General features: G+C 43.4%; 1 protein-coding gene across 1 annotated transcript in view; it reads right to left on the bottom strand.

Moving 5' to 3' along the window:
• The window catches only part of DNAH6 (dynein axonemal heavy chain 6), a 265,685-nt gene that overhangs the window by 221,534 nt on the left and 21,139 nt on the right, over positions 1-23,012 (bottom strand). Inside the window, exons 13-22 of the mRNA XM_074953620.1 lie at positions 22,393-22,544; positions 21,609-21,761; positions 18,591-18,842; positions 16,807-16,935; positions 14,271-14,384; positions 10,805-10,948; positions 10,013-10,225; positions 8,983-9,075; positions 3,681-3,800; positions 1,394-1,574 (exon numbers count right to left, since the gene is read on the bottom strand). Coding sequence (XP_074809721.1) covers positions 1,394-1,574; positions 3,681-3,800; positions 8,983-9,075; positions 10,013-10,225; positions 10,805-10,948; positions 14,271-14,384; positions 16,807-16,935; positions 18,591-18,842; positions 21,609-21,761; positions 22,393-22,544 — 1,551 coding nt within the window. The remainder of the gene's footprint in view (positions 1-1,393; positions 1,575-3,680; positions 3,801-8,982; positions 9,076-10,012; positions 10,226-10,804; positions 10,949-14,270; positions 14,385-16,806; positions 16,936-18,590; positions 18,843-21,608; positions 21,762-22,392; positions 22,545-23,012) is intronic.

The following is a 23,012-nucleotide window of genomic DNA, read 5'->3' as shown; positions in this document are numbered from 1 at the left end:
CTGTGTGCATTTGCAGGATCAAGCCCTTCAGGAAGAGTTTACAAGTTAGATTAGTGAAGTAGGGGAGAGATGGAAAGATGAGTGTAACACGGTGGCTTGCGACAAGGATCACCTGGTTCTGCTATAAAGAGCAACAGGAAGCTGAGTGGAGGATGCTCAGGGAGATCAAAGGTTGCTGGGAGTCCCTGGGCTCTAACAGAAAGACTTGGGACTCACAGTATCTCTACACTTAAAATGCTACAGTGGCACAGCTGGACCGCTGCAGCTGCACTGCTATAATGCTTCAGTGTAGACACTACCTATGCGAATGGGAGTAGGCAATCCACCTCCCCAAGAAGCAGTAGCTAGATTGACAGAAGACAGTGCTATCTACACCGGGGGTTAGGTCGGCTTAGCTACACCACTCATGGGTGTGGATTTTTCACATCCCTGAGCAACACAGTTAAGCCAACTTAATTGTCTAGTGGTGATCATGCCTGAGACTATAGGCAGGAAAGGGCTGGGAGGACCCTGATAAGAGGTTAAATGCATGGAATTGAGGCAATTTTATTTTGAACTCTTTTGTGGGTAAAACCAGACCTCAAGGAGGGTAGTACTGGATGGAAAGAGAGACTCTTACAAAAGTAAGAAAAGACTCCAGCCAGGTATGATTGAAAGTGGCCTGCCAAGGCAGAGAAGAGCTGCAAAGAACAGACTTGGGGAAAGAGAGAAGCCTCCGGACTGATTTTTTGCTTTCTGCTTTATGTCAGTAAACTAGACTTGGATGCAGGAGCATTATTGGACAAAAAAGCCTGTATGCAGTTTATTTAAGGAGCCCTTTGAAAGGGGAAACTGAGGCAATGGGCTGTGTGCAGAGCTTCCTTGAAGCCATCAGGGTGTGGTTGGGAGGTGGAAAGGCCACTTGATGACAGTGAGGGAAACTGATTGATAGAAAGACACAAAATATAGGGGAATAGGGAGAGAACATAATATAGAGAAAGGTCGCAAGGAGAGAAAGTAAAAAGGAGACAGGACCCTGAAAACAATAATGGAAGATATACATTATGAGTGGGAAGAGAAGAGAAAGCACAGTGAAACTAGGGAGAGAATGCATAAAGAGAGCAAATGAGCTATAGCAAGTTACATTTTGAATATATATTAAACAGAAAGTTGATTGACAACATAATGCAATTAAATGCAGTACATAGTAAACAGGACACAACTGTCTTATTCCTTTACTGTCTTATTCCTTGTTACTTTATGCTGCACGGGGAGTGGCCGTGGGGTGGAGCAGTACAGATATTTTTCATCCTACTAACAGACATAAATGTTAGCCTAGTAAGTGCTGAATAAGGATTAACATCACCTACAATGGCTTATACATTGATTGGGATAATACACCGTTATTTTATACCAGGCTGAGTAGCAGCACGAAGAGCATTTGGCAGACGATTAACTTTTCTCATTATTTCCTTCCAGGACTTATCCACCTGTAAGAACATCTTTGCCTCTCCAGGTAGCTGCCTCTGTATATCAGGAGCACTAAAAATACTTTCTAAGTAAAGCCAGTTTCTCTGACATGTCAACCATTCTTCCTAGAAAAAAAGGAAAACTTGAGCAATTAGTCCCCATCCTTACAAAGGAGAACTATTGAAATACAGTCTGAATTTTCAAATTGAGAAGCAGAAGAAAATCCACAAATATTAAACATGAATCCTCCACAATATTTCAGATATCCACCCTTAGACTGCCAAAACTTCAATATTCATGACACAATTTTAGCCCTTTGGCTCAACTATCAGACATTTGATGAGACAGTATGCATTTTGCCCCCCACTCCCCAAAGATCTCCTAAGATAATTTTCTATATGGCAAATTGTATGGTCATGAAGAACGTACATTTCCAATGCACTCACCAAGTAAACTCTATTTGATAACATGCTAGGCTGCTTTGAAAAATCTAACAAATTTTCTTGGATATTTGTTTGTCAGATTCGCTCTTAAACTGTGATTTTTTTAAAGGGGAAAATAAAGGATAAAATATATGCTGCTTGAGAAGAATTTTTATTTTATGACATGGAAAAGACTGCAAGAGACTGACTTGGCCACCACCAAACAAAGGCTTACCTGCAGGTCTGCTGCCTTCTTCCCTTGCATGAGGATTAACAAGATGGTGCTGGATATGGCAGGCCAGTCAGGTTTTCCAGCAGCACAAAGATGTCATACTATGAGGTGGTATCTACATAAGGCTTTTTTGCCCTAAACTTCCTGCTGTGGCTACTACTCTGGCAGCTCCACTGGAGGTAGCAACATTAGAAGTGCTTGTGTAAGCAGAACTCCAGGCTGCCAGCATTTTCAGCACCATGTCCCCTAACCCTGCTCAGAGTAGGTCTACACAGCACCAGTAGCTATTGGTGCCATGTCTACACTGCTGCTGCTATCAGTGGAGTTGCAATGGTGGTAGCAACAGTGAGAAATTATAGAGAAATAAGCCTCAGGCTCTGTTCATTGTCAACCCAGCCTCTTTGCACCGGCTAGGCTGGCACAAAGGGGACATAGGATAGGCACAATCCCACTTCCAGGTGATGCTGGCCTCTGGGGATATGTCTGCACTGCAATTAGACCCTGTGGCTGGACCATGCAAGCTGACTTGGGATCGCAGCGCTCAGGCTAAGGGGCTGTTGAATTGCAGTGTAGACATTCAGACTCAGGCTGCAGCCCGAGCTCTGGGACCCTGCTACCTCGCCTGTACATGAGCATGCTTAGGACCTCTTATTTTCTCCTGTTGCAAAAAACTCCCCCAGCTCTGACCAGTGCTGTGTGAGCCTCTCCCAGTGCCACGTCTGCAGAGGAAGAAAGCTGTCCAGTGGTGCTTCTCTTTCTAATATTAATGTTTTACTGTTGCTAAATTTTAAAATCACACATATACATTTTCTTTAGTTTTAATATTTTGAATAATTTCCCATTTCAATTTAGGTCCACATGCTTCAAGTGTTATTTAGGCCAACTGGGCCTTGTATATTGATCCTCAGTTGATCATCTGCAGTATTTCAGTGCAGAACCCTTCCTCTACCCATAACATTAGCCCTGTCTACCCCACAGCTGATGAACTGGCCCACTATATTTCCTCAATTACATGTACCCAACCCAGAATCACTCCCAGCTATTACACTTTCTGCAAGAAGTGCCTCACGTCAAGAACTCAGAGCTGACCTTGTCATCCCCACTCCAGCAGCAAGGCACCAGCTATCCCACTTCGCAAGAGGCTTGGACCTTGCCTCCCATAGGCTGCCAGACCCACCCTCCACCCACACCAAGACCTGGAGAGATCTGATACCACCCTACTGAAAGCTCTTATTATGCACCCTAGCTTCTCTCTGCTTGCAGCCAACACGCACTTCCAATTTGCAGAGGCCATTCACTTGCCAGTTAGATAACATTCCCAGGGTGAAAGTTAAACAAATATAAGCTCATTATTTGAACTGTGTATGTCGCTCACATCTTCTGAATGATGGTTTCCCAACAAATATAAGATCAAAGAGGACTTTGTGACATCACCTTGTAAAATTAGGTTAAAAAAAAAAACTGTCAGCAATTTCAGCATATTCGGTATTTTAAAATAAACTAGAACTCCACCACTTTGACCTTTATTTGAGACTCAAGCTAAGTCCTAAGAAGCTGTTTTGTTGTTTGCTACTCACCAATGTTTGACTAAATAAGGAGAGCTGCTTTTGCCATTCATCAACACGTGCTTTGAGAGGGCCCACATATCGTGAGGAGGCTATAGTGGATACATTAATAGTGCTGTCATCAAGAAGAACCTTAAATAAGAAGTACACAGTCTGTCAGTTACTGTCTAGGGACCTGATTCTCCACTAGCGATGATCAAAATAAAATAGATGAAGGTATGTTATTATTTCACTACAGTTAGGGTGACCAGACAGCAAGTGTGAAAAATCGGGACGGGGGTGGGAGGTAATAGGAGTCAATATATGAAAAAGACGTCAAAATCGGGACTGTCCCTATAAAATTGGGACATCTGGTCACCCTAACTACAATACAAATGGTTTGTTGCCTAAAGTTTTAGTTGAATCAAACTTTGGCTGAATTAAGTGTATGTTATAATTTCATAACATATTTTCTAAATCACAGAAATTAGGCCCTGATCCTGCAAATGGCTCTGCACAGACAGACCCAAGCGCCTGCAAAAAGGGTACACCGCATGAAGACAGTTGCAGGAGAGCAACGGGAGACAGCAGAGCAGCGGGGGACAGCAGAGCAGCACACAGCAGGAGTTTGCCTGGGATTGGTGAGTATCCGAGTGCGTGTTTGCTGAGTAAGTATCCGAGTGTGTGTTTGCTGGGAGGGCAGTGTGAGAGCCTGAGCGAGTGCCTGATTGGCTGGTAGCCTGCAGGGGGCGGGCATTGGGGCTGTCTGTTTGTTTGTTTCAGGGAAGCCTGGCTGTTTAAAAATAGCCAGAGCTTCGTGAACCAGCTGAGCAGCGGGGGACAGCAGAGCAGCACACAGCAGGAGTTTGCCTGGGAGTTCGCCTGGAGTGAGCCCAGTGAGGCTTACATCTTGTCAACTTCTCTGAGGAAGCTCATAGTAGGAAAGTGATATGGAAGGGGGGGGGTTAGCTGTTGTGACCTGCACTGGATGTGCAATGTTTGTCTTTCTTCCACAGGACAGAAGCGACTTTGTCTGAACAAAGTGCAAGCTGGTCTCCATATTGGAAGAGAAGATTGAAGGTCTGGAGCAACAGATAACGACCCTGCGTTGCATACGAGAATCTGAGGATTTTCTGGACAAAAGTCAGGATATGCTTCTACGGGCGCAAAGCTCTAAAGATTTAGAGCAGGTTGCACAGCGGAGCCAAGAGGCCAGTGAAGAAGCTTGGCAATATGTGACCTACAGAAAAAGAAGGGGGAATGTCCGGGTTCCAGTAACGCAGACACAGGTAACTAACCGCTTTCATGTTCTCTCCACAGGTACCATTGTGGAGAGTGGACCAGATGATACGTCTGGGGGGAGAAAGCAGAAGGAGACTCCGCTGGTTGGAAGGCATGAGATGCGATGTCCTGAGGTTAGGGGTTCCACGACCACCACTCCCAAGAGAAGGAGGCGGGTGGTGGTGGTCACGGAGTCTCTCCTCCGGGGGACTGAGTCATCTATCTGCCGCCCTGACCGGGAAAACAGAGAAGTCTGCTGCTTGCCAGGGGCTAAGATTCGCGATGTGACGGAGAGACTGCCGAGACTCATCAAGCCCTCGGATCACTACCCCTTCTTGCTTCTCCACGTGGGCACCAATGATACTGCCAAGAATGACCTTGAGCGGATCACTGCAGACTACGTGGCCCTGGGAAGAAGGATAAAGGAGTTTGAGGCGCAAGTGGTGTTCTCGTCCATCCTCCCCGTGGAAGGAAAAGGCTGGGGTAGGGACCGTCGAATCGTGGAAGTCAATGAATGGCTACGCAGGTGGTGTCGGAGAGAAGGCTTTGGATTTTTTGACCATGGGATGGTGTTCCATGAAGGAGGAGTGCTGGGCAGAGACGGGCTCCACCTTACGAAGAGAGGGAAGAGCATCTTTGCGAGCAGGCTGGCTAACCTAGTGAGGAGGGCTTTAAACTAGGTTCACCGGGGGAAGGAGACCAAAGCCCTGAGGTATGTGGGAAAGCGGGATACCGGGAGGAAACACAGGCAGGAACGTCTGTGAGGGGAGGGCTCCTGCCTCATACTGAGAATGAGGGGCGAACAGCAGGTTATCTCAAGTGCTTATATACGAATGCACAAAGCCTTGGAAACAAGCAGGGAGAACTGGAGGTACTGGTGATGTCAAGGAATTATGACGTGGTTGGAATAACAGAGACTTGGTGGGATAACTCACATGACTGGAGTACTGTCATGGATGGTTATCAACTGTTCAGGAAGGACAGGCAGGGCAGAAAAGGAGGGGGAGTAGCACTGTATGTAAGGGAGCAGTATGAATGCTCAGAGCTCCGGTACGAAACTGCAGAAAAACCTGAGTGTCTATGGATTAGGTTTAGAAGTGTGAGCAACAAGAGTGATGTAGTGGTGGGAGTCTGCTATAGACCACCGAACCAGGGGGATGAGGTGGATGAGGCTTTCTTCCGGCAACTCGCAGAAGCTACTAGATCGCATTCCCTGGTTCTCATGAGAGACTTCAATCACCCTGATATCTGCTGGGAGAGCAATACAGCGGTGCATAGACAATCCAGGAAATTTTTGGAAAGCATAGGGGACAATTTCCTGGTGCAAGTGCTAGAGGAGCCAACTGGGGGGGAGCTTTTCTTGACCTGCTGCTCACAAACCGGGAAGAATTAGTGGGGGAAGCAAAAGTGGATGGGAATCTCGGGGGCAGTGACCATGAGTTGGTCGAGTTCAGGATCCTGACGCAGGGAAGAAAGGTAAGCACCAGGATACGGACCCTGGTCTTCAGGAAAGCAGACTTCGACTCCCTCAGGGAACGGATGGGTAGGATCCCCTAGGGGACTAACATGAAGGGGAAAGGAGTCCAGGAGAGCTGGCTGTATTTCAAGGAATCCCTGTTGAGGTTACAGGGACAAACCATCCCGATGAGTCGAAAGAATAGTAAATATGGCAGGCGACCAGCTTGGCTTAACGGGGAAATCCTAGCAGATCTTAAACATAAAAAAGAAGCTTACAAGAAGTGGAAGGTTGGACATGTGACCAGGGATGAGTATAAAAATATTGCTCGGGCATGTAGGAATGAAATCAGGAGGGCCAAATCGCACCTGGAGCTGCAGCTAGCAAGAGATGTCAAGAGTAACAAGAAGGGTTTCTTCAGGTATGTTGGCAACAAGAAGAAAGCCAAGGAAAGTGTGAGCCCCTTACTGAATGAGGGAGGCAACCTAGTGACAGAGGATGTGGAAAACGCTAATGTACTCAATGCTTTTTTTGCCTCTGTCTTCACGAACAAGGTCAGCTCCCAGACTGCTGCGCTGGGCGTCACAGCATGGGGAGTAGATGGCCAGCCCTCAGTGGAGAAAGAGGTGGTTAGGGACTATTTAGAAAAGCTGGACGTGCACAAGTCCATGGGGCCGGACGAGCTGCATCCGAGAGTGCTAAAGGAATTGGCGGATGTGATTGCAGAGCCATTGGCCATTATCTTTGAAAACTCGTGGTGAACGGGGGAAGCCCCAGATGACTGGAAAAAGGCTAATGTAGTGCCAATCTTTAAAAAAGGGAAGGAGGAGGATCCTGGGAACTACAGGCCAGTCAGCCTCACCTCAGTCCCCGGAAAAATCATGGAGCAGGTCCTCAAGGAATCAATCCTGAAGCACTTACACGAGAGGAAAGTGATCAGGAACAGTCAGCATGGATTCACCAAGGGTAGGTCATGCCTGACTAATCTAATCGCCTTCTATGATGAGATTACTAATTCTGTGGATGAAGGAAAAGCAGTGGATGTATTGTTTCTTGACTTTAGCAAAGCTTTTGACACGGTCTCCCACAGTATTCTTGTCAGCAAGTTAAAGAAGTATGGGCTGGATGAATGCACTATAAGGTGGGTAGAAAGTTGGCTAGATTGTCGGGCTCAACGGGTAGTGATCAATGGCTCCATGTCTAGTTGGCAGCCGGTGTCAAGTGGAGTGCCCCAGGGGTCGGTCCTGGGGCTGGTTTTGTTCAATATCTTCATAAATGATCTGGAGGATGGTGTGGATTGCATTCTCAGCAAATTTGCGGATGACACTAAACTGGGAGGAGTGGTAGATACGCTGGAGGGCAGGGATAGGATACAGAGGGACCTAGACAAATTGGAGGATTGGGCCAAAAGAAACCTGATGAGGTTCAATAAGGATAAGTGCAGGGTCCTGCACTTAGGACGGAAGAACCCAATGCACAGCTACAGACTAGGGACCGAATGGCTCGGCAGCAGTTCTGCGGAAAAGAACCTAGGGGTTACAGTGGACGAGAAGCTGGATATGAGTCAGCAGTGTGCCCTTGTTGCCAAGAAGGCCAATGGCATTTTGGGATGTATAAGTAGGGGCATAGTGAGCAGATCGAGGGACGTGATCGTTCCCCTCTATTCGACATTGGTGAGGCCTCATCTGGAGTACTGTGTCCAGTTTTGGGCCCCACACTACAAGAAGGATGTGGATAAATTGGAGAGAGTCCAGCGAAGGGCAACAAAAATGATTAGGGGTCTGGAACACATGAGTTATGAGGAGAGGCTGAGGGAACTGGGAATATTTAGTCTACAGAAGAGAAGAATGAGGGGGGATTTGATAGCTGCTTTCAACTACCTGAGAGGTGGTTCCAGAGAGGATGGTTCTAGACTATTCTCAGTGGTAGAAGAGGACAGAACAAGGAGTAATGGTCTCAAGTTGCAGTGGGGGAGGTTTAGGTTGGATATTAGGAAAAACTTTTTCACTAGGAGGGTGGTGAAACACTGGAATGCGTTACCTAGGGAGGTGGTAGAATCTCCTTCCTTGGAAGTTTTTAAGGTCAGGCTTGACAAAGCCCTGGCTGGGATGATTTGATTGGGGATTGGTCCTGCTTTGAGCAGAGGGTTGGACTAGATGACCTCCTGAGGTCCCTTCCAACCCTGATATTCTATGATTCTGTGAGAGGGGCTCTAGATAGGTTTTACGCTGTCATCCAGCTGATATTACTTCTTCTAGTTCTAATGTTTGATATTAACCAAAGTATCTACAATTTATTAAGATAATTACATATTGTAATAGATACTGCAATTGTTAACTTTGGAGAACTGAATGTTGATGAAAAATTAGAAACTCTCTTGAGAAAAAAATTTGTTATTAAATGGATAAGCAAAAAGAATGTGAATTTATATTTTTTTTATACATTGTTTAAAATAATATAAAATGTTCCATCAACATAGACCATTACCAGGTCATTGCCAGAATTTTATAAATGTAACCTGCCACTGCTAGTTTCATCTGAATTTTTGTTTCACTTGAACTTTTCTCAGCTGCCTATTAAGTACAAGCAGTGACTTACCTGAATGTCATCTGTACCACCAAGGATAAAAACATCTTTAGAATCACGATGAGGAAGAACAATGAATTCAGTTGTTTTCCAAGAATCCTCCACCTGGTTGAGAAAATTATAAACCTTGTAAATCTACTTACAACACTAAAACATTTAGGTTTTACAAAGTAAATAAAATGTACACAGTCTCATTCCAACTAATGAAAAAACTGCTCTTTCACCTAAAAAAACCCAACGAGGAGTCTGGTGGCACCATAAAGACTAACAGATTTATTTGGGCATAAACTTTCATGGGTAAAAAACCCACTTCTTCAGATGCATGGGGCTAAACAGACACTGTCAAATGATTGTTTTACTTTGTGGTGTTTGTTCTCTCTTCTCAGAAGAAAAAGGGAAAAAATCTCTGTTGACTTTGTCCTTTTCCATTTAACAAGCATCGACCTTTTTCTTATTTTGCATAAAACTATAATAAACAAAGCGTGGTTTTTGTCTGTTTACAATAATGTCAACTTGCATAGAGCCTTTTTAAACCAAAACATGACTTCAGCACAGACTTGCTGACATCAGGAGGTATGTGCTACTGTAGAGGCAGTCGAAAAGGCACAGAACATTCTGTGGGCCCAACATTCTCCGCCAAGGAGAGTTCTGTGGGCAGTGCACCTGCAGAATCATTCTCTGCCTTTGTAAGCCCCCTTGAACATGCCCCTTGGAAGGGCAGAGGTCTATTATTAAGGGTGAGAGGTTTATTGCAGGAGTGGGTGGGTGAGATTCTGTGGCTTGCATTGTGCAGGAGGTCAGACTAGATGATCATAACGGTCCCTTCTGACCTTAATATCTATGAATCTATGAATTATGACAGAAACTGTATTTCTGCTTTATATTTCACTCAAATATAAAAATTCTACTTACCATTAATGTGGTACTTATATATTGTGAACCATAATTGAGAGAGACATTCTTTCTTATTCGTCCATAAAAAGGTCAAGATTTTCAGCCCATTGTCAAAAACAAAGACAAAATGTTTGTTTGTAAAAGTTACCTTTTTAAGAATGGTCTCCAGGGAAGCTTCTCCAGAGGCTTGTCCAGAAACATCCTGAATTTCTTGAGAAAAGTCAAAAGCACTGAGCTCAACAAGTCGAGCCAAAGATAACGGGTATTCCACATCCACCAGTTGTGCATTAACTATTTGCTCCAAAACTGCCCAGTGCCTGGGTTTTAAAAAGGGGTTTCTTAGGTCTGTGATAACTGGAAGCTGGAAAAGTCAAACGAACAATATATTTATTTTTCATTCATGTATTTTACAACGCTAGACCTCTCTCAAAGCACCATCTTTTAAATAAAGCTTGTAAGTAGAACTTGTAAAAGACTTTTGATCAAAAATTTTATTTAATTATTTTTACAAACAAAAGATCCTTTTCCCCACAGTTTCTTTTTGTTTGAAATTTTTGGCAAAAACCAAAATCGTTTGGTTTTAAAAAACTGAACTTTTCAGTTTTTTGTTTTTCACTCCTTTTCCATTTTGCCTCTGGACGAGTTATATAAAATGAGGGAATCTTTGAAGTTTTTTGAAAAATAAGTAGTATATTTTAACTTCATGTTTTTCATAGAATCATAGAATATCATGGTTGGAAGGGACCTCAGGAGGTCATCTAGTCCAACCCCCTGCTCAAAGCAGGACCACTCCCCAATTTTTGCCCCAGATCCCTAAATGGCCCCCTTGAGGATTGAACTCACAACCCTGGGTTTAGCAGACCAACCCTCAAACCACTGAGCTATCCCTCCCCTTTTCTAAAAAGCTTTTGGGAAAGTGAATTTCAAGTTGCTATTTTACCTTTTCTCTCATCTTCTCCACATTCCCCTTGAGCCGGGGCACTATATTATTGGGTGGCAAACCTTTTTCCAACTGATTCACAAATTTGGCGTACTTGGAAACCTGAGAATTCAGGTATTCTGGATCCAAGCAATCAAATTTACACTGTGGAAATCAAACATAGAAAAATATATTAATTAATGGTCACATTCATTTTGTATAGTACCTTACTCCACAAAGAAATCACTGCAATCAATGGCACTACTCATACAGAAAGATACTACTCACCGTAAGTAAGGGTAGCAAAATCTGACACACAGTGCGTACAACAGTTACAGTATATGGTCAGATCCTGCAATCCTTGGGCACTCAAAGGCTTCAAAAGACCATATATTCTAAAGCAAAGCACTATTATATACACCTAATCCATTAAACACAGGTAAAAGAAAGGTACTACAATAGAACACTAATGATAGGGAGACTCAGTGAATTTTGCAAATTAAAAAGGAAAGGCTATATTGTGGTTTGATAATAGGCAAAGCTGGCAATTTTGATGCCTGCAGTCTTCCACTGCCACAATATATGGAATGACCACAGTCTTTCTTAAACAACTGGACAACAACAAAGTATAAACACAAACAGGTTTCCACACAACTCAAGTCCCAGCATTGTCAGCCTTGTTTTCACCAGGGACCAAGCCTTGTCTAAATCTCTATACAGCACACACAGACATCTAGTAGGTAATTAATATACAGTAAGTAAATACACCATGACACCAACTACCATACCATGACAAGAGGTAAGGTGAGATGTACCATATACCTTTCAGATGCGGAATCCCTCTGGTGGAAGAAGGCTCCCACTTAGGGTGTATGGCAGCCTGATACACAATAGGAAACACACCTCAGTATTTTATAGGAGGGCACAAATGGAGCCAAATTTGATCTAAACAAGCAGGAAAGACTAAAAGCAGTGGGGGAGGAAGAAATTATGAAACACTAGTATTGAGAAGTAGGAGACACCTCGCACAGCACGAAAAAAATCAACCTTCCTTCTCCATTTAGTTAGTTCGTTTTCACTGACAGAATCTAAGATAGTTGTATACATTACTCTACACCTTGAGGAAACACTCACAAAAATCAGCACAAAGCAGATAAAATGTTGATTTTTCTGACTAATGCAGCTGCAGCAGCAGTGATAGGGAGCCCCTCTTCCAGTCAGCAGCGAAACAGGAACTGACAGCTAGAGGCACTAAGGGCTAGTCCATCTTCCCAACAGGGAGAGAACGTCCCATCTATAGGAGGGGAGGTGCTGGCCGCCCTAAACCTCTGAAGTCATGGCAGTTCCCACCAGTACAGCACTGGGAACCCACACACAAGAATAGGCCATTACTATAATGACTGAGGAGTTATATGCGGTCTCATAATAATAATATTTATGGATTTATATGTACTGAAGGAGCACCTAGAGCCATCGTTCAGGATCCCATTGTGCTAGGCTCTGTACGTCATGTAATGAAAAGGTGGCCCTGGCCATAAACAGCTTCCAATCTATGGATATTATTATAGAGATAATCGGTGGTTAGAAAACAAAAGGTAGCAGTGAGATGTTTAAAGTTAATCACAGGTAAATATAAAACAAAAAACTTCTTCACAAATCATGCTGGAAATTACTACTGCAGGCGGTCAGAATGTCAAAACTACAGCTGCATGTGAAGAGGCGGTGAAAGAATTTTACAACCCAGAAGAATATTAGCTGTTTTGTTGGCCAAGACATGAGTAGCCAAAACTCATGTTTTGAGGTGTCATCTGACCACTGCAGGATCCAACTCACTACTCCTGGCAGCATTCTGCACCAAAAAATTAAAAATTTTGCATACTACATTTTAAAATTCTGTAAAATTATGCAAATTTTATTTGTCAAATAAATGTGGAGGCTCTAGCATGGCATTGGGGAGCACAGGCCACTGGCTACACAGAGGTGGGAGATCACTGTGCAGCTCCCACCCGGGACACAGACTCAGCAGAAAGGCTGCACCCAACCCTGACACAGCACAAGGACTGGGCCTGCCCCGCCTTGCCAGGTGCGGGCAAGCAGGCTCAGCATGGCAAGATCCAAGTGTGGAGGGGCTTAGCATGGGGGGATCCAGGTGTGGGTTGAGAGGGTTCTGTGTAGAGCAATCTGGGTGCGGGCGGTTCAGTGGGGGATCCGGATGCGGGGGGGATCTGGATGCACAGGGGCTTGTTGGAGGGTTCTGGGTGCAACGGTAATGGGACCCTGCAGATTGAGTCCAGGTGAAGGTGGTTGGGGTGCAGCGTGGGGGGTGTGGGGGATAGAGCTCGGAAGGGGGGGTCTTGGTGTGGGGGAGCTCAGGGGAGGGGTCCAGATGGTGGGGAAGTGGAGCTCAGTGGGGTAGGGATCCAGGTGCAGGTGGCTCATTGGGGTGGTTCAGGTGCAGGGGGGGTGAGGTTCATCGGAGGGGGAGTTCTGGGTGCAGGGGCCAGAGGCTTGGTGGAAGGGTCTGGGTATGAAGGGGTATGGAGGCCTGGGGGTTGGGTGGATGGGGGAGCAGCTCCCTGTACAGTGATCCCTCCTCCTGCAGCTCAGGAGCGTTGGGTGCAGGAAGTGTGTGTATGTGGGGGGCGGGTTGTGGCATTTCCTACAGCTGGGGGAGAAATCTGGCGGTGTGTCTGACACGGCCCCGGATGCCAGGGGATCCTCCCCAGCCCATCTGGGACTAATAGCTGAGCCTGGCGCAGGGTAGGAGACACCAGCCAGGTCTTCCCCAGTCCCGCCTCCTGCCCCACAATCATTTACCTCTCTGCTCGCGGCCCTGGACACCTGAAACATACTGCTGGGGAGGGTCGCATGACTGCTTTTGTGGCTTCCCTTTGCTTCCCCAACAGAAAGTGATTTTTCTGTGGAGAAGCAAACAAATCCGTGAGGGACATAAATTCTGCGCATGCGCAGTGGCACAGAATTCCCCACAGGAGTAACTCATGTATATTTTGAAGAGAAGCCTGAAGAAAGCCAAATGAAGGAAAGTGAAACTTTATCTAAGGGCAGACTATTTTTATTCTTTTTTCTTTTTCTTTTTCCTCTTTAGTAGCCTTAGTAACTGCAGATATCCATAGTGACACAAAGATTAAATAGCCTTCATAACCCAAATGTTTGTTCTAAATGGTTAGAATAAAACTTACTTATCTACAAAATTCCTGCTATGTTATTCAAGCTTTACAATTTGCTTCACAAAACTCACAAGATAGTATAGAGCAATTCAAGAAGCATAACCCCTGGAATAATTTACAAAAAGATTAGCTGCATAGTAATCTTTTATAGCTCTGTAATTCAAAAATCTATAATGCCACTTTGGAAAAATAAAAGAAAGTATTTTTTCTACATATTATAAACTAGAATTTTATATTATAAACTGTATTATACATCATTTTTATACTTGGTCATTTAGGAATCAGAGCACTTAATTTACCTCCATCCATTCTGTTTGGAGTATTTCCCATTCAGAACAAGAATCCCAAAGCAGCTGTTTGAGTTTCAGTTCTGCACTAACTTCCTCCAAAGCATCAAATTTTGAAATTTCCACCTCAAAAGAAAAATTTAAAAAGTCATTTTTAAAACTTATTATAAAACAAACAAACAAACAAACTAATGCAGGGATGGACAAACTTTTTGGCCCGAGGGCCACATGGGGGTGTGAAACTGTATGGAGGGCTGGGTAGGAAAGGCTGTGCCCCCCAAACAGCCTGGCCCCCCACCTCCTATCCGCCCCCTCCCACTTCCCGCCCCCCTCAGAACCCCAGACACATCCAACCCCCCCCGTTCCCTGTCCCCTATCCACACTCCCGCCCCCTGAGAGGCCCCCCGGGACCCCCAGCCCCTTATCCAACCTCCACCCCATCCAACCGCCTCCTTCTCCCTGTCCCCTGACTGCCCCCCGGGACTCTCTGCCCCTTATCCAACCCCCCCCCCCGCTCCCCGCCCTCTTACCAGCGGCGTCACTGCAGTGTGTGTGTGGGGGGGGATGCAGCAGGGGAGGGACCAGAGGTAGCCTCCCTGGCCAGGAGCTCAAAGGCTAGGCAGGACGGTCCCGCGGTCCAGATGTGGCCCACGGGCTGTAGTTTGCCCACCTCTGATCTAATGTGTATTTTTTAAAATACCCACTTCACATTTCCCAAATGCTACAGTTAACATTGGGGAAGAGTAGGGATAGAAATCTATCATATTGCTTTAGGAGCAAATAATCTGTTCTAAACCACTTTTCTTCTTAAATATTTTTGTGCAAAAGATACAAAATTATTGTGAACTCCATTCAGTTGTCTTGACTCCTTTTATTTACAGCAGTCAGTAAATATTGCAGTCTACTGTTAATTTTTAGTCAGTTCTGTGAAAAACTGCCAAGGCACATACATTGCATTAAAATAGCTCTCTCCATCTGTGCTGAATATTCATCACTAAACAAAGATATGCTTTAAGAAGCTGGAAAAGCTCTATTTGATTTCCATAGTATACCCAGTCCTGAGACGTATCAGTGACATTCCCTTTAACTACAGGTAGAGGAGCTCTCCCACTCTAACAGATTGCAATAATTCTATTTATCACCCATAACCAAAGCAAATTTACGATAACTCAACTGCCCATGTTTTCAGATGGTATTGTGGCCACCTAAATATTATTAGGATCCAGGTGCTACCCAAAGATGGCATTAGGTTAGTAACCAGCAAACTGACATCTTCCAAAAAAGTCTGTTCTTTCCAACAGCATGCTGGTGCTACTTACCCCTCTAAACCTACTGATACAGCTGTACATATGTATCCACTTAAAGCACATTTCCAACCCCACGGAAATTACAGCCTCCTCCAATATAGTTCTTAGAAGTTATGACATACAGTTGTGTAACCCAGTGTTTTCAACTATGAGAAGTGGAACCTTTGAAAGAAGTCTCAGCTGTTGTACTATCAGATATTGTACCGGCTGAAGTTACAAGCGCTAGTGGCCCTTCCAGCAATGTAGGTACCCTCTGAGAGGCAAGTAAGTTGTAAGGTGAGTGCTTACAAAGCTTACAACTCCCTGTCATCAGTAGTTCTCATCAGCATTACATTTATAGCCACACAAACATCCAGGAGTGGTGGCAAAGCTCTCATCTAATGCTCATGAGGCCCTCATACAACAGATGGTTCATAGATATTACAAATGCAGTCAGTGTTTGTCACTTTTGTTTCTTTAATGTAGCTCTTACAAGGGTTACGCTCCAGAAGAACTCTGGTTTCCAAGCCTATAAGGAATCCCAAAGCCCAACGGATTCACAGTCTAAAGAGGAAAAAGACCTATTAAAAGACATAGCCCAACTCCCTGCCAAAGGAGGATTGCTCCCTACTGCACATTTCTTGTGCATTTTTTTCCCTAGCTGAAGAGACCAATGGGGAAGTCCAGGTGACTGCCACAGGCTGTTCCATGGTATTATCTGAAAATTCTAATAAAATCAAGGTACTTCCCTCAGTGCATTAGCTCCTTCAATGCAGACACATCAAAGAAGGTACAGTGTGCGGACATCTGGATTCCCTCATGAGCCTGTTTGATTAGGAAACGATATACCAGTAAACGTGCAATAGGACATGGGCCTACCTGGGCCTTATCAGAAGTGAGCCACAAACAATCCCCAGACTTCTAGCTGGGTCTCTGTTAGTCCCTTGAACTCCCACCCCCCCATACGTAGCTGATGGAGATTGTGATTTTCATAAAGTGTCTTTATAATGCTTACAAAGATTACAAAATCCCATTGGTTTAATTAGGACATCACACAAACAATTTTTCAAAGGAGACTCAATCCTGCCTTCGCTTGTGCATGAGCAGGTTTGGGCAAGAAATACCTATTTCCAAAAAGACACTAGCCAGGGCATTGGCTTTACAAAGTTCTGCTATTCAGAAAAAATTGTTTAACACTGCAAAAAATACAGCTCAATTCAGGCTTCATAGAAGTCCAGCAAAGAGCTGAGGGGAAAAATTACCTTAAAATTCTTCTGGTAGGATTTATACTGGAATGCCCGTTTCTGTAGCTCATCTAGAATGGTTTGCAAGTCTGTCAGAGTTTGTTTTACTTTGGCTTGGTCAGCTGCAATATCCAAAATCTGTGGGTCCTGTTTAGCAAAAACAACTTTTTGTTAGTTTGTTAAATTTAGCTTTTAGTTCAGGTTGAGATAAACATCCTATATTCCAGGATGATGGAAATAAGTTTTAAACTCAGTCACATATACAACCAATGTTTCAATATTAAAATTTATTGCATAACGTATGTGTGATGAGATTTAATCTATTTTAAATGACCAATGTAAATAGGTATGGAAAAGTTATCAAGTCTCAAAGATTCTAGACCAAATCTCTTCTCTTTATAAATGAAAAATATATTCTCCCACCGCCATCTTCCATTTGTCGTCAGTTGGTGAAGGTTAGCTCCCTAACCGAATAGATCATGGAACCTCCCTATGCCATGGTTAGAGCCACACAGTAAGGGCATCTTTCCAGGACCTGATTGCTTATGGCAACATCTGTGAGGAAACCCTGCAGTTGGGCAAGTACTGATCCCTTTTATATCCATAACCATGGAATGATAGACTCACAGGACTGGAAGGGACCTCGAGAAGTCACATAGTCCAGCCCCCTGCACTCATGGCAGGACTAAGTATTATCTAGACCATCCCTGACAGGTGTTTGTCTAACCTGCTCTTAAAAATCCCCAATGATGGAGATTCCACAACCTCCCTAGGCAATTTATTCCAGTGCTTAACCACCCTGACAGTTAGGAAGTTTTGCCTAATATACAACCTAAACCTCCCTTGCTGCAATTTAAGCCCATTGCTTCTTGTCCTATCCTCAGAGATTAAGAACATTTTCTCTCCCTCCTCCGTGTAACAGCCTTTTATATATTTGAAAACTGTTATCCTGTCCCCTCTCATTCTTCTCTTTTCCAGACTAAACAAACCCAATTTTTTCAATCTTCCCTGATAGATCATGTTTTAATTTTTGTTGCTCTTCTCTGGACTTACTCCAATTTGTCCACATCTTTCCTGAAATGTGGCACCCAGAACTGGACACAATACTCCAGCTGAGGCCTAATCAGCGCAGAGTAGAGCAGAAGAATTACTTCTCACTTTTAAAAACATGTACGTTTCAAAATATGTCTAAGCATTACAGATCAAATCCTGCCCCTCTATCCACAACACCCTGGTTACAATGGAACTGGTGTGGTTCCCTTGCCAGTGGTAGGAAGATGAGGATTTTGGGACTCCATGTGGGGTCCACAGCCCCTGAGAAGGCACAGAGCCCAGCTTCATGGTGACTCACTGTACCCCGATGCTCAGGGACCTCGGGGTGAGGGCAGGAAGGTGAAGGAGCAAGTGCCAAGCTGATGAACCCCATCACATGCAGAGGCAGTAAGTATGTGGGACATTCCCTGAAGCTCTGAGACAGGTTGGGGAGAAGTCCAGTCCCTGAGAGACCCACTGTGATAAGATCAGCTCTGTTTTGGTGCAGAAGATACAATTTGGTCCTATATATTTAGATCCATAAGGCCAAATCCTGCCCTCAGAAATACTGTGCAACCCTTTAACTCATACAGCACAATTTAAAATGTGAGCATTTGCATCGGATTACAGATCAAACCTTACTTCACATTGTTGAATAGACTGTTGATAACTTTATAGACCTTATTACTGCTTGGTTGTCTTGTTTTATTAAAACACAATTGCAGAAATTATGTACAGTATAAAAATAATGTAAACTGCTCTTTGCAAACCTGGGCTTGCTGTTTCACTTCTTTCACTTCCTCATTTAGCTCTACAACATCTTGGTCTAAATGTTGACAAAATTTGGTAATGCTGGAATCTCTTTCACCCACTGATTTGTCAATTGCATTGCGAACTGCAACAATGGATGGTTTCAGAGTCGCAAAAAGAGCAAAATCTTCAGGAGGTGTTGGCACTTGGTACTGTTCAATAAGCTGATACATCTGAGTTACCACATTTCCTTCTTCTTCAAGGCTTTCGATCTGCAAAAACAGTCATACTTCAACTACTGTGAATCAACCACGTATTCTTAAGTAATCCTTACCATTATTTAATCTTAGTTACATTGCTGACAATATCAAAATATGGTTATTATAGAAAAATAATTTTAATAAGGGGAAGAAAACAAGTCCTAGCCAAATATTATCTTTTTATGTGATTAAAATTAACAGGTTAATCTTGTCCCTGAATTTTTTAGTTTCTTATATCACTACTGTTTGAAAACAGAGTATGTCCAGGCTGCTGGAGAAGACAGAAATGTTTGGCTGGACTTGTGGCATCTTCTTCAATGTACCCTCCCTTAGCATACAGTATGCTATGTTACCATTTTATTCCATTATAGAGAGTTTTGATACCAAAATATTAGGCAGTGGCACACAGTTACTCTCTCAGTTTGCTTTATTTTGCTGGTTGCAAGTAAGTCTATTTCTGGATGTTCTGGTTCCCACTTGGAGATGATGGATTTTGCTGCTACTAAAAGTGTGAAATTTCAGTCTAAAAGGAATTTGAGAAAATTATTAGCAGCTGAAAAAGGGAGGTTAAAACTTGAAAATGGAGTTCAACGTTTAACACAGCATTCACCACCTGTGAATGCAATAAGTACACATTTTTCAGCTGGCAATAATTAGAAACATTTAAAAATGAAAACAGGTAGCTTTGTCCTTACCTGTAAAAGTTGTCTCCTCATAACAGGAAATCCTCTAGTCTGGAATGGACTATTGGTTTGGCCACACCACCTATGAGCATGCAGTGGCAGCTCACTGCCAAGGATTTCTGATATCACAGCTTCCCCCTACATATGCTTGGTAAACTGCATCACAAGCCCAGCGGATAACTTCCAATGCTTCTGACCCTGAAGCAACTAACAACATGTCCAGAAGCTGCCATCTTATCTCAGTGAGGTAAGAAATATTTGTACAAAAAGGATGAAAAAGAAATTTCCTGGTGCAGTTGGTAAGGGACAACTTTAGAAAGGAATTCCAAGATTGTCTGTAGGACCGCATTGCCATGACTAATCAGACATTCAAAATACTGTTCCTTCTCACAGAGGTGACTGGTATAAGAAAAGCTACTTTAAATTAAGAGGAAAAAAACACTGGGGTTGTAGCCCACAGTTCAAATGACTGCTGCATCAGCTAATCCAGGAACAACTTCCAATGGGTGTTTGGATAGAAGGACAGATTTTTGTCACAGCATGTGTAAATCTGAGCACAGGAGGATGAGAAATTAGAGTCTCTTTTCTGAAGGAATCATAAGAGCTCCTAATATAGCCACTTGGATTCTTAATGTATTGATTGAACAAAAACCAAATATAGGTCTTGGCTGAAACTGATTTAGCACTGAGGCCATGTTGCATATAATACATCAGGTTCTGAAGATGTGGTAACAAATCTTGGATATAGAGTCTCCCATAGTCTGAAGGAGAACATTCTCCAGCTAGTTGGGATGGCCAAATTCACAATTCATCCTTCCCAGTTTTAGGTTGTCAATTAAACTATGCCTTTGTCATGGTAGCACACATGATCTTGGCACCAGGAGGTCTTTGATGACCATAAACACTAACAAGGACAGACTAAAGGAGAAGGCATCTATCTTCCATGCCTTGCTTTCTCATTCCCTGGAACAGAACAGATACCATTTTTGTTGCCATTTGAGTCAATCTGTGGATTCCCCCACTCCAGGAAGACTGACTGAAGCATTTGCCGTTCAATCCCCCCACTGTCTTGGGGAGAGTGTCTGATGATTCAGCCAGTTGGCCTGGCCATTGATCATACCCTGCACAGAAGCAGCTGATATCATTAGGTTCCTCTTCCAGTACTGTGTACGAATACTTCCCATGGCACAAGTGAAATTCCATTCGTGCATCCTAGCCTAAGAGGGAGGCATATCAACTTGATCCTGCTAACTAGGACCTCTGTTAGAGACCTTTCCTGTGTCAGATTTCTGATCTTGCGCCACCTTTTTAAAGGCTGAAGGACTGAACCTGGGAAGGTGAACTAGTTGTCCAAGGACCTTGGCCATTGACAAGAGGAGCATCTGAAAAGGCTCTTCATGTAAGTGTTACCACTATGCAGTATCAGCACAGAAAATCGTCAGTCTCAGAAGCTGGAGAGGCTGCCAGATAGTACCCCACTGCTAGAAGAGAAGGATACTCATAGATAGTGGCCCTGCTATGCTTGTTTTCTCTAGTCACGTCCTCCACTGAGCTCTATGCATCAGGAGCCTGCCAGGAGAGGAGTGAGGAGGAGGGAAAAGAACTCCAGACATAGCCAGTGAAAAAAGCCTTTCAATAGCAAACTGAGCAGAGAGAGTTCTTCTCTTCTTGAGCTGCTTCTACCAGTAAAGGCAGAATACTGGGCTTGAGACACAGTTCCCAGTTTTATATAGAGGGAAATGTGACACCAAAACTCCTCACCACTGTGCTGTCTCTGTGATGTGATGAGACACATCTCTGTGATGGAAGTCGTCAACTCAATAGTCCATTCCTGACTAATGAACTGGCTGTGTATAAGCAAAAAAGCATAACACAAGTTTGATATTAACTCTGATCCAGTCTTATAATTTCTAGTGATGCTCCATTAAGAAATGATAATGTACAAACTTTTATTTTTTACTTTTGTGGAGGTCTGCAGCATGTGAATACATGGTCTTCCTTACCCACCTTTTTCAATAAATGACATATATAAAATACGTATACATATATGCAGTGGCCCCTCACCCCAATCTCCTGAAAGATAGAATGTACTTACTCGTTCCTGAATTTCATCAAGGAATATCAGGCTATTAACATATTCTGTAGTTGTGGATGGGAGAAACTCAAGTTTAAATTTGGCATCTTGTGCCTCAGCTATAATGGCAGTCACTTTTTTCTTCCCGATAACTGGAAGCATATCGTTAATAACCTAGAAAGCAAAGGGAAATAGTAGATTGTGTAAAATATTCTTAAAGCTAGAGGTGAAAGGTCAATAAATTCATGCTATTTTGGCCTGGATGGGAGTGAGTTCCAAAGATGAAGAGCCCTCGTGTAGAATGCTCTGCTGGCAGCTCCTTCCTTTTTAACCAAAGGAGCTCCAGCTCGAGAGCCTCCGCTGATCTCAACTGATGTCATAGGGAGAGGTCAATGTTCTCAGTTAGGGAGGTTCCAGGCCAATTAGGCCTTTTTCAGAGCAGATCATTTTAAACTTGAACCTATAACAAACAGGCAGCCAGTACAATCCCAAAGCACTGGCACTGTGTGCTCATGGTAAGATACTCCACTTTACAACCAAGATGCCACATTGTAATATTTTGCAGTACATCTTAAAAGGATGTTGCAAATTACCTGTGAAATTAGCGTATGAACTGAGTTTAAAAACGAGGTGAACCCATGATATTGCTGGAGATGTCATAACATTTTTTGTACTAGAATATAAATAATGGTAGGACTTCAAACAAAACAAACTGGCCAGCTTGTCCAGTTGCATCACTGGGCAGTCACTGACCGTAGCAAAACTGAAATGGAATAAATCCTTGCTATATTGCCTGTAGATTTACCTCCAAGCAGCGCTTTGGTGATGGTATTAATTTTTCTTTCAGTTTTCTAGCATCTATAAGCAACAAGCCTACATTTCTTTTCTGCTTTATAGCCAAAGCATCTTTGTGTTCTCTGTGATATTTCTCCAGTTGTTCCGCAAAGAAATCAACACCTGTGTGTTATAATGACAGTGTCAAACTAAAAATAATAACTGACACTTTATGTGAAAAATGATCAAAAGTGTATGAACAATTGTTATCAGATAGTTGTAAACAGAACAAAACATATTTAGAACTTTGATTATCTAAACAGAAACAAATGCAAACATCTATTCAACTGAACAATGTACTGAAACTACAGACAGAGCTATGGGTCAGTGTTTCAACACTAAGGTTCAGCTTTAAGAGATAGGTACAGACCATTCAATTTGGATAAAACAACCTGAACCTTTGCCCAAAGCTAAAACCAAGCCTTTTAAAATTTAAGTTCTATAAAGTTTGATTAGCTTTTTCTTTTTAAAGGCATGACACTTGTCCTCACTAAGTAAATAAACATAAAGGGAATGGGGACCTACTCTGGCTTATGAAAGAGCAGTGGGTAGGGAGAGGCTGTGCCAGGGCTGAGGGAAGAAATCATCTGC

This window comes from Natator depressus, chromosome 5, assembly GCF_965152275.1.
Source record: "Natator depressus isolate rNatDep1 chromosome 5, rNatDep2.hap1, whole genome shotgun sequence".
Classification (NCBI taxonomy): domain Eukaryota; kingdom Metazoa; phylum Chordata; order Testudines; family Cheloniidae; genus Natator; species Natator depressus.
The sequence above is the reverse complement of the archived record's forward strand: the minus strand, read 5'-3'. Positions and strand labels throughout refer to the sequence as shown.